The following is a 12,559-nucleotide window of genomic DNA, read 5'->3' as shown; positions in this document are numbered from 1 at the left end:
GAACACGTTATATGGATTAAGAGTCTTTGACAAATTAAAAGAAAAAAATCACACCTGTGTGAAGTGAGCGGCGCTCTTATTATCATACATCATCAGGGAATCATCTCATACTGGCCAATCAGAATGCCTGTTGCCTGTGATTGGTTAGCTGATTTGCTCGTTTACATATGACGTACATTTTCCCTTCAATGTCAATGGCGTTTCATGCTTTAGATGTTTAATTTACGTCATATTTAGCGGAATTCTGACGTCATTTCTCCGTTCATTGTCAATGGCAAATCTTGAGACGTGTGCGGACAAAAGCTGTTTATAGGAGGGGCCCTCAAAAATCACACCCGTGTGAAGTGAGGGGCGCACTCTTATCATCATGCGTCATCTCGTCTCATTCTGGCCAATCACAATTTGCGTCCTCACGTTTGTGTTCACACACTTTTGTCTTCAATGTTTGTGTTTACACAGACCCTCAAGGCTGAACATCAAAAACACTGCAATAGGATTATGTTTTAGTCCGTGTTTCATTATTCTGTTGATTATTTGGTAGGTGTATCAGCTGCAACATGTGTGTTGATTGGTAGGTGTATCAGCTGCAACATGTGTGTTGATTGGTAGGTGTATCAGCTGCATCGTGCGTGTTGATTGGTAGGTGTATCAGCTGCATCGTGCGTGTTGATTGGTAGGTGTATCAGCTGCATCGTGCGTGTTGATTGGTAGGTGTATCAGCTGCAACATGTGTGTTGATTGGTAGGTGTATCAGCTGCAACATGTGTGTTGATTGGTAGGTGTATCAGCTGCATCGTGCGTGTTGATTGGTAGGTGTATCAGCTGCAACGTGTGTGTTGATTGGTAGGTGTATCAGCTGCAACATGTGTGTTGATTGGTAGGTGTATCATCAGCTGCAACATGTGTGTTGATTGGTAGGTGTATCAGCTGCATCGTGCGTGTTGATTGGTAGGTGTATCAGCTGCATCGTGCGTGTTGATTGGTAGGTGTATCAGCTGCATCGTGCGTGTTGATTGGTAGGTGTATCAGCTGCAACATGTGTGTTGATTGGTAGGTGTATCAGCTGCATCGTGCGTGTTGATTGGTAGGTGTATCAGCTGCATCGTGCGTGTTGATTGGTAGGTGTATCAGCTGCAACATGTGTGTTGATTGGTAGGTGTATCAGCTGCAACATGTGTGTTGATTGGTAGGTGTATCAGCTGCATCGTGCGTGTTGATTGGTAGGTGTATCAGCTGCATCGTGCGTGTTGATTGGTAGGTGTATCAGCTGCATCGTGCGTGTTGATTGGTAGGTGTATCAGCTGCATCGTGCGTGTTGATTGGTAGGTGTATCAGCTGCAACATGTGTGTTGATTGGTAGGTGTATCAGCTGCATTGTGTGTGTTGATTGGTAGGTGTATGAGCTGAAGGTGTCCATTGATGACGGCTTCCTTAACATTGAGAAGACCTACGGGCAGTTTGAGCTGATTCACAAGCAGCTGCAGAAACATTTCATCGAGTCTTCTCTGCCACAGTGAGTATACCATAAATCAGTGTTGTATTTTTGGCAGCACATTTTTATTTTTATTTTTAGTCTCTTGAATATGGTTTTCGTTTAGCTTCAGCCACATTTTAGTCACCTGGAATGTTTTGGTGTTAGTCTAGTTTTAGTCGACTAAATATACAGTTGATTTAGTCGACTAGAATGTGTTTTGGCGGGCCTTGATGTCGTCCTGATGGCTGATTTTACACTTGCTGCAAATTGCCGATCTACAAGCTCACAACGTGTCGCAGCGCCGCAGCTTGTAGATCTGCTATTTTCAGCATGCAACCTAGTGTAAAGTGACTTATACTGGATCTCTTGTCCACTATAGTCCCTTCCTAACATTTTAGTCTAGTTTCTATTCGTTGATGAAATTGTCAATATATTTAGTCTTAGTTTTAGTCACCATAGCTTAGTTTTCATGTAGTTTCCATTTAGTTCACCATTCACTTTCCTCAGTGGAAAAAAGGTATAGTCGACGAACATTTTTCCTTTTAGTATTAGTCGACGAAATCAACACTGGTCCATAATATCAACATCATATGTTGTAGATCTGTTCTGCACAACAGGAAGTGATGTAAATATGTAACAGGAAGTGATGTCATGTTTTTAAATGTTTCAGGTTCCCGTCGGCGTACAGGATGTCGTTCACGGCCAGCAGGAAGATGGTCCTTCTCAACAAGTACCTGAAGCAGCTGTTTGACGGTCCATGCAAAGGAGTGAGTCTGTCTGTCTGTCTGTCTGTCTGTCTGTCTGTCTGTCTGTCTGTCTGTCTGTCTGTCTGTCTGTCTGTCTGTCTGCCCTGCCTGCCTGTGTCACTGCTTCTAATGTCTGTGTCACTGCTTCTAATGTCTGTGTCACTGCTTCTAATGTCTCTGTCACTGCTTCTAATGTCTGTGTCACTGCTTCTAATGTCTGTGTCACTGCTTCTAATGTCTCTGTCACTGCTTCTAATGTCTGCGTCACTGCTCCTAATGTCTCTGTCACTGCTTATAATGTCTGTGTCACTGCTTCTAATGTCTGTCACTGCTTCTAATGTCTGTGTCACTGCTTCTAATGTCTGTGTCACTGCCTCTAATGTCTGTGTCACTGCTTCTAATGTCTGTGTCACTGCTTCTAATGTCTGTGTCAATGCTTCTAATGTCTGTGTCACTGCTTCTAATGTCTGTGTCACTGCTTCTAATGTCTGTGTCAATGCTTCTAATGTCTGTGTCACTGCTTCTAATGTCTCTGTCACTGCTTCTAATGTCTGTGTCACTGCTCCTAATGTCTCTGTCACTGCTCCTAATGTCTCTGTCACTGCTTCTAATGTCTGTGTCACTGCTTCTAATGTCTGTGTCACTGCTTCTAATGTCTCTGTCACTGCTTCTAATGTCTGTGTCACTGCTTCTAATGTCTGTGTCACTGCTTATAATGTCTGTGTCACTGCTTATAATGTCTGTGTCACTGCTTATAATGTCTGTGTCACTGCTTCTAATGTCTGTGTCACTGCTTCTAATGTCTGTGTCACTGCTTCTAATGTCTGTGTCATGTCTTTCTCTCTGTTGTCTTAATGTCTGTCTCTCTGTGTAACTGACTGTCTCTGTCTCTGTGTCTGTCTCTCTACAGAATGAGTTTGTCTGCAGTTTATTCCTGGACGGACCCAAGACAACGGACAAGAATGTGGTGATAGGTAAAGCTGTGTGTGTGTGTGTGGGGGCGTGTGCGTGTGTGCATGCGTGCGTGCGTGCCATGCGTGCGTGCCATGCGCACGTGTGTTCCTTCCTTGACCGATGGCAGTGTGTGCGTGAAGATGGCGTCGTCACAGTGTGTGTTTTTTGACACCATGTCCTCCGTGTCATTCCAGAAGAAAGTCCTCAGATCCAGCTCTTCATGTCCTACTCAGAGCGTAAGCTGTCGGTCCTCGTCAAGTACCTCAAGAACATTGTGAGTTCAACCTCTTTCAGAACTAGCCCATTTAGGCCTGATGATGTCGAAATGGGAAAAAAACATTCTTCTAAATCCTGACAGTTTTCCAAAATACCTATATGTCTCTATATCAGTGGTGCTCAATATTTCATGTCAAGGACCCCAGAAACAGCCTGATGGAGGGGAAAGGAACTGGTTGGAATAACGTGTTCCTTCCACGCGCTACGTCCAACCAGGGAAACTCCCCCCTGTCAGGTGTAAAGGAGCAACTTGGACACTCAGGCATGAAGGAAGCATGAGTTCAAGTCCGTTGCTCTCCCCTTGTCCCCCATATATGGGGACTAGGTTGGAGGAGGGTGTGTAGAGCCCAGGATCACATTAGATGATTGCCACAGGGGTGAAAAATGCGTTACAAAAATCGTGGGATAAAAAATATATTTAAAAGGTCCCCAGAAACTATATGTAATTGGCCACGACCCCCATCTGAATACATGTTGTTCCAGAGACCTCCACAGAAGCAAAGATCTGCGCGACATTTTCACGAGAAAAATAAATAGCAGACCTCCAAGCTTGTAGCGCGGCACCAGCTTGTAGATCTGCTATTTTTCAATAGCTAAAGTGTAACATAATGCTTAACCAAAAGGGGTTCCCGCCCCCGAGTATGGGTTAGATTAAAGGAGCACTTCACCCATGCTCCTACTAATCCTCTTGACAGCGCTTGGCCAACGGTTCGAACCCCGACGCGTACGTGGTGACCCGACTGAGGCCCGACCCCCACAAAAGCTCCAAGAGGAAGACCAAGGCGGTCCGCAACAACGACAACCCCACCTTCAACGAACTGGTAGGCGGATTATTAGAAAAATGCGCTGCTCTCCCCAGGTTGGCGGAGGGTGTGTAGAGCCCAGGATCACATTAGATAACTGACACAGGGGTGAAAAATGGGTTACAAAATCGTGGGATAAAAAAAAAGAAAAAAAAAAGAAATGCACATTTTGTTTTGGAGCAGGCTTTTGCGAGGGGAAAAAAAGCACACCTGTGTAAACTGAGTGGTGCAATTCCCCCCCCCAACCCCCCACACACACCCCTCTCTCTCTCTCTCTCTCTCTCTCTCTCTCTTTTTTTTCCACCCTAAAACATGATCATCAGGTCTTATTGTTATAATAAAGAGGAAGATTTTTTTTCAAAAAAGTGTACAGTATTTGTTAAAATGTCGTTTTTATGTGGGCACCCCCACCAGTTCATTAAGTATGCCTGGTTTGCCTGGTGGGTGGTGATGGGTGGTGATCCACCTGAACTGAAGCCGCACGCACAGCTTTAGTTGTATGATAAAGGCCGGGGAGGGGTTAGGGGAGGGGCTGATAATGTGATGTCACTATAGTACTGTTTTTTTCATTGGCACGTTTGACTGTCAAGGGTTCAGCCTAGGGCATTCACTTCTAGTCATTTTTACTAGTTGACTAGTTGTTTAACTACCTATTATGTAAAAAAAAATATTGAAATAAATATTTGTACATTTAAAAACTGTGTACATTGGTGAATATAACTATAATCTACCTGATCTTGAGGCCTACAAAATCGGGAACTAGTACCAACAAGGTTGACTAGTGGATTTACTAGTCGACTAGTCGACTAGCAACTAGTCGACTAGTAAACTAGTCGACTAGTTGCTTAATGCCCTAGTTCAGCCTCCAGGAAGAAACCCAAATACAAAGTTAATACACCATTGCACGTAAAAACGACTCCAGGGTGTCTAATGAAGTATACTGTCACCTCACAGACACATGAACAACTGGAAAAACACAAAGATTGTGGCACTCCATCTTTAATAATTAAAAACATTGTCTCTCCTCATGTGCGTCGACAGCTGGTGTACAAGGACGTGACGTCGCTTCACGAGAAGGTCCTGGAGGTGACGGTGAAGAGCAAGAAGGTGTTTGTGGCCGCCACCAACATCAAACTGGACGAAGAGTGGCTCAACCGAGAGCAATGGTTCGCCCTGGGGAACTGCCCCGTCTGACCACTGGGGGGGAGTAATGGTTCGCACTGGGCAGAGTAATCTAATAAGAGAGTGGTGACACCATATAGCGTTGACTCCCATTGTAACAATGGAATTGCGGAAGTGCTCAGTCATTCTATCTCAATGGGATAGTTCCAATGTTTGGAACTATAGCCCCATAGGCACCGCCTCTTTGCGGCGAGATCAAAGCGTGTCACCACTCTCTTACTACATTTTCTCTGGGCTCTGGGGAACTGCCCCGTCTGGCCACTGGGGGGGGAGCAGTTGCTCGCAATGGGGAAACTGACATGAATTGCACTGACATGTACTGACAACCTGCCTCCACTGGGGGGTGCACTCTGTAGTCTGTACTGGAATGTACAAAGTGCTCATTTATTTATCAGACACCTTATGAAGTATAATGTAATGTGTTTATAATACCAGTGGGCAGTGGTTCTCAACCTGTGGGCCGGGGGGGCCCACTGATGGGCTGTGGGTCCCCAAATAATATTTTAATGATAATATCATACATTTAAATCCAGAAAAGGTTTTAGAACCACTGTTATATACCATACTGTATTTGTACAGTATAAATGCTATTACACCATATGCTGTAGCCTATATTATGTGTATACTGTATGTGTGTTTTTGTACTCTTTGGGTGATGTTACAAATCGGAGTCACAGTAAGACTCGAATACGATGGTTTACTGTGACTCTGCTGTCTGTTATAATCCGATCGCCCATGGCTGTGAACTTGTACGTGAGACACAGTGTACTTGATATGTATTGTGTCACAGTGTGCTTGATATGTATCGTGTACTGCCTGAACTGTCACATACTTTATAGTTAGGCTACGAGAGTTAGCAGCCTTGCTGCAGTTAGCGGTTATTATGTCTCCATTGTTGTTGTCACGTCATTAGGATCCAGCTCTATATATATTTCCAGTATGTGTGTAATAAACTTTGTGAACCTTTTAGCGTGACACTGTCTCGTGTCGCGTTATTGTTATTGTTCGCCGCCGCTGTTGTCGTACCAAAGGTATACTTCAACCGGATTGTCACACACCACCCAGCCGGCACACACACTACCCTCGTCTGTCAAACCAGACGAGTACTTTAGAGTTTACTTAACAGTCTGTCACAGTATTTTCTTTACGGCCATCAGTGCCATCAGGCTCTGTACACAGCAGCCATATTGGACAGACATTGGATTGTTATTGGTCTTTTTGTTCTCTACCCTGGGTGGACGACGATTACACACCTACCTTTTTCAAGTGCATACAGGGTCGACTTTCTTTATTGGACAATATAGACTAGGGTATATGCGCGTGACATCATCATCATCATCCTACCCGGAAGTTATGCTGGAACGCCTACTGACGTGGCAAGAAGCTACCTGGCCTTGACGGCTCCATATACTGTACATCCAAACAGAAACGTCCTATCTGAATGCATTAAACGACGTTAAACTCACTTTGCCACTGAATTTTCCACTCACATGTGTTCATGTCCTCCTCTGCCTTTTTCTGGCCACTCAGAAGAATATGTTGTCTCATCTGATTGGACAATAACTCCACCAACGCATCAAAGTTTTTTTCCAATGATGCTATTCACATCATTCTTTCACCACACGACATGATTGGTTGCGACCGAATGTCACGGTTAACTATGGAATCATGCATTTCCCGTTGGTGTGTGTGTGTGTGTGTTGATTGGTTGGTTGGTTGGTCGGGGTCACGAGACATCACGTGACATCATCAGGGATGGAGATTTGCAGATCCCTGATGTCATCAATATTAATTTCGAAATATTATTATTTGTATTGTGCGTATTATTACTTTTTGTTCTCTCCTCTGATTGGACGACGATTACAAGCTATAATTGCCCTCACATGATTGGACAACGTGCGGTGCCATCACGATATGTGTAGGCTATATGTCCTGTCCTGTCTTCTGATTGGGCAATATTTCTATAGAGGAAAACATACTCGCAATTCCCCATGATTGCATCTTTCTAGTTAGGGGTCCAAGCACATTATTGTTTCCATACGGATTCCGCCATTGTTTTTGCAGCTTTGGCAGTTCTGTGCTGTCGTTTTCCACGGAATTCGTCAATATGTTAGAAGGCCGTGAGAATTCCTCAGGAACTGAAGCTCATTCGTCCAAAAACCTCTGACCTTTAGATCTCCCAATGAGTAACGGCGGCGACAAAAATGGAGCCCTGTGTACATTGCTTTTTTTTTTCTTTTTGGGCTTGACCCCCGTCTTATAGCTGCTTGCAGCTATATTTATATGGCGCTACGCTGCGTGTGGCTTTGTATGTACCTCCATGACGTCATGATGTGGCAGACAAGTCTATGGACTTTTCATGGAACATTTTATTCCGTAGCATCATTACACTTCCTGAAAAGTGACAGTTTCTGAGGTTTCCACCCGACGGAGACGACATCTACATCTTTGTCTCACATGTTGTTAATTAATTTGAGTGTTTTGAAAAGATCTCAGGCGGGACTCATTACCTTCATTAGACTTGGAAACTAATTATCTTCCCGACTATTTCATCATCCCATGGGCCACATGTCATCATCAGTGATAAACACACCGCACCTTTGCTGGCCCAGTTCATGTTTAATTTCATCCACCCATGGGTACGGCCAGTCTGTTGTTGTCAGAGTCAGACGATTAGAGATATGTCTGCCTACAGATGCGTTTGGACACTTCTGAATGCAAGAACACAAAGCTATACGCTCACTGCTTTATACAAACCAATCATAACACCAGCCAGTGTTGTTTTTGGCAGCAAATTTAGATTTTAGTTTTAGTGGAATGTTTTAGTCTTAGTATAGTTTTAGTTGACTAAACATAAGATTTTAGTCGACTAAATCTACAGTTGATTTAGTCGACTAATATGTATTTTGGTAAGGAAAGGAAAGGTACTATGTTTACCCAGGGTAAGCTCAAGAACTTGTTTACAGCCAGGCCCTGCTCATAGAACATTTCATGGTAGAGGTTCAATGCCTTGTCCAAGGGCACTTCAACGGTGGTAATTGTAACGTGCCGGTCCGGGGATACGAACTAGCGACCTTCCGATATCAAGACCGCTCCGCAAAACGTTCGGCCACCGCTGCCTCAGGCTGGTTGGCCTTGATGCCGTCGTAATGGCCGATTTTACACTTGCTGAAAATAACCGTGTAAAGTGTAAAATGACTTATACTGGATCTCTTGTCCACTAGTCCCTTCCTAACATTTTAGTCTAGTTTTTATTTGTTGACTCAATTGTCGATATATTTAGTCTTGGTTTTAGTCATCGTAGCTTAGTTTCCATCAGTGAAAAAACGGTTTTCGTCATAGTTTTAGTCGACTAAATCAACACTGACACCAGCCCAATGTTAAGGACCGCTCCCTGGTTCTGCAATGTTCTCCTAATAGTTTCCTTCAATGAAGAATAAGGGAGTGCATCATTCTCTCTAGCCTCGATCGACGATACCCAGGCTTTAATTTCGTCTGCGCGAAAAATGAAAGACTGGATTTACGCATGTGCTGCACTGGTCTAAAAGTGGGAGTCAACCCTTCCGCGTAGGCGTCGCTCCAAATTACGTGACGTCAGGGCTCTGAGTGGTGTGCACACCTCAAAATAACACCGTGAGGAAATCATTACCAGTGTAACTTATATATGCGAGGAAAATGAGGAGAATGGCTGAATAACCCACCACACCGTCTAAGAAAAAAACCAATGTGTGCCGACTCTGTGGAAATCACTTTGACAGTCTGTTAGAATGGTATACTCCAGCAACCAGTGGTTTCTGACGGACAGATCGGTGAACCAATCAGGGTGCGCGTTTTTCTGAGCCGCGGCCCTCCCATCTAGGCCAGAAAAATGTCTAGCGTTAGCTCAGGCTAAATCCTCTCTAGCTTTAGTGTGCTGAGACTCACTGGAAATAAACTCACAAACAATCTGTTGCTTTTAGGGGAGGCCGCCAAATCTTTGCGTGATATTATAACCACTTGTACCCTCATTCTGGGGAAATTCAGGGGCTGGTATTCTGATTTTGCCTAAGGAACATAGCCAAAATCAAGCCATTCCTCTTCAGCCCCGGACCTCAAAACTGTTATTCACGCCCTCATATCATCACGTCTCAAATTTGATTACTGCAATTCCATCTACTCTGGCCTTCCGAAAGAAAATCACATCCCGTCTACAATTAATACACTGCTACTACTGACTAATACAAAGAAACGGGACCATATAACACCAATACTTGCAGATCTTCACTGGCTGCCGGTGAGCGCCAGATGTGACTTTAAGCCCTAAATGGGCTGGCCCCTATTTACATCGGCTAGATGCTGTCCCTCCCTAAATCCGGGCGCACCCTTAGATCCTCTGATAAGGCCCTCCTGGTTGTCCCTCAGACGAACCTAGTTACCCGCGGTGACCGGGCTTTTGCCGCTCGGGCACCCAGACCGTGGAACACACTGCCGGTGCACATAAGGGTAGCACCATCCGTCCCCCTATTTAAGTCACGTCTGAAAACCCACCTTTACAAAGAGTGTTTTTTAACAATTTAAAGGTATATTCAGTGATTTCACTCAAAAAACCTTAGGTTTCGTTTTTGGCTGTGGGACCCAGCCTTTCGTCCAATCAGGATAAAAAAACGAAACCTAAGGTTTTTTGACCCCCAGGGGTTAACTGGGGACAGGGAGGAACTCCTTATATGGCCAGCACACTCTATAGTAGGGAGGATTATCACAACAAAACAAAAAAATAAGTGATATTTGAATTAAGTGAAATCACTGAATATACCTTTAATAGGCATTTGTACATACATTCTTGTTATTGTTTTGTGTGCCATTTTCATTTTGTTATTGAAAAGCATATGTTTTGAAAAGCGCTATACAAATGAAGTTCATATCACCATAAACATACTGTATATGTTATGTGTGCATGCATTCACAATTTTTTTTAATCAATTATCTAATGTGATCCTGGGCTCTACACACCCTCCAGTAACCTAGTCACCATACATGGGGGACAAGGGGAGAGCAACGGACTTGAACTCATGCTTCCTTCATGCCTGAGTGTCCAAGTTGCTCCTTTACACCTGACAGGGGGGGAGTTTCCCTGGTTGGACGTAGCGCGTGGAAGGAACACGTTATTCCAACCAGTTCCTTTCCCCTCCATCAGGCGCCCCGGCTAGCCAGGGGGAGGCAGTTTAGTGACCAGGATTACTGCATGCTTTGTGAGGGTACCTACATTCCCTATACATACATGTACATTCTGTGGTGTGGCTGTCAGGCCCCTGAACACTCAGGAGTGTCACGTTTGGTGTGGATTGGAGCAACGGTTGCTCGCCTGGACAGCAATGGCCCCTGGAGCCCTTGCACAACATGTGGCCCATATTATGAGACAGGAAGATGCATTGTGAAATGTGGCCCATGGGTGTGACTATAATACTGTCATGGCAGACCCCTGAACAATGTTTGTGGCAAGTATATGTGGTGCATGTCACGGGGCAACCCGTGCCCTATAGACACTAGAAGACTCCACAATGTGAAACTGAACATTACAAACGCACACTGCACAGCTGCTCCCATTAATTGACTGTCATTAAGCTCCTTGGAGGTGTGGCTATGTGTAGCATCATATACTGTACTACTTATCGGTGTTGCCTAATGCTATCATAATTGTTTTGTGTTTGAGGTGATGCCTGGGAAAACATTCAGACTCTAAATGTGTAATTGTATAGTTGGTCTAACTCATGGGTCATGGTTTACCTTGTCCAATTACTAATCATTGTGGGTGGGGTCTCACCTGGTATATAAGGGAGGCTTGTGGAAATGTTTGGGAGATTGCTCAGTTGGCTTGAGACAGCAAAGAGACAACACCAAGGGAGAGCTGCCAGGGTCTTCAGGAAAGGCATAGCCTGTTTTCAGTGTCTTTAGTTCTTGGTTTGTTGTTTTTGTCTTTGTTAGTTATCAAGTGTTTATTTCTTACTTTTGGTTTTTGAAAGTGTATTGTGGCCAGTATCATTCGTGCAGTATTTTGTTTTGCCTCAGACCCAGGCTGTGACAATCCGTCATATAGGCTGATCAGTTTTGGAGGTAAATAAATACAACAAAAGATGTACATTCTTGGACTGCGTCTATTCTTGGAGCCGTGGCCGTTCGGGCAACTTTACAGTGCAGATCAGAGCAACTGATCCAGATGGATGGTCTGTGTTATACGTCCGCCAAAAGTAATACTGTACCCTTACAAACCAGCAGGCCGGTCTTAAAGGACCACTTCACCACTTTTCAACCTATCTTCATATAATAGGCCCTCACTAATAATCATGATAAAATGCCATGATTTTTTTCAGTCTCTGCCTCATAGCAGGGCTGTGGGCAGTTTAGAAACCGTCTTCCGGTGACATCATCATTAGGCAGATTTATTTTAAAACAAGGTTCTTTTTACAAAAATGTTTAGATTGTCATTATCGTGAGAACGATGGCTTCCATTTTCGCATTGCAACTTTTCAGGACTAGAAAGCCTGCAGTTTCTGTTAGCTTGGATTCCCCATCGATGATGTCACTGGAAGACGGTTTCTGCCCACAGCCCTCCTATGAGACACAGACCGAGTAGAAGAAAATTGCGCCATTTTTTCATGATTATTAGTGAGGACCTATTATGAAGATATATAGGTTGAAAAGTGGTGAAGTGGTCCTTTAACTATTGACTATAGGCAAGTGACACCTCCAAAATAGCCCAGCAAGCACGGTCAGGACCTGGACGAATTAGTGACGTCTCGATCGGGGTCGCAGATCAAGTCAAAAACTAGTCACATGATCACATCTGACCCAGAATATCACCTAATTTCAACCAACATACATTCTGCCCACTAAGACAGACATACCTGGATGAATCAGAGAGAGTCCGATCGAGGCCAGATCCACTTAAGTCCTATCATAAATGGTCAGATCTGGCCCAGAATAAGCTATATTATTTCAACTGGTGAAGACGTCCTGGAAATGACGTGAAAGATCATCCCCATTATGGGCTGTGATCTGGCCTATAGTCCTGAACGTCACCGGAGGAGTCACCGGAGGACGTCATCATGACGTCATTTGGCTTGCTATGGGAGTGTCCTGGATAGTAC

At 44.2% G+C, this 12,559-nt stretch overlaps 1 protein-coding gene across 1 annotated transcript in view; it reads left to right on the top strand.

The window, feature by feature from the left end:
• Window positions 1-5,472, top strand: part of pik3c2g (phosphatidylinositol-4-phosphate 3-kinase catalytic subunit type 2 gamma) — a 40,140-nt gene extending 34,668 nt beyond the window's left edge. The window contains exons 26-31 of the mRNA XM_083763199.1: window positions 1,395-1,513; window positions 2,145-2,241; window positions 3,131-3,194; window positions 3,369-3,448; window positions 4,146-4,271; window positions 5,295-5,472. Of these exons, the coding sequence (XP_083619325.1) occupies window positions 1,395-1,513; window positions 2,145-2,241; window positions 3,131-3,194; window positions 3,369-3,448; window positions 4,146-4,271; window positions 5,295-5,447 (639 nt within the window). The 3' untranslated portion in view covers window positions 5,448-5,472. The remainder of the gene's footprint in view (window positions 1-1,394; window positions 1,514-2,144; window positions 2,242-3,130; window positions 3,195-3,368; window positions 3,449-4,145; window positions 4,272-5,294) is intronic.
• Window positions 5,473-12,559: the final 7,087 nt, after the last annotated feature.

The sequence above is a fragment of the Protomyctophum parallelum genome (genome assembly GCF_964188405.1).
Source record: "Protomyctophum parallelum genome assembly, chromosome: 4".
NCBI lineage: Eukaryota > Metazoa > Chordata > Actinopteri > Myctophiformes > Myctophidae > Protomyctophum > Protomyctophum parallelum.
Note: the sequence above shows the minus strand (reverse complement) of the source record. Positions and strands in the feature narration are given on the sequence as shown.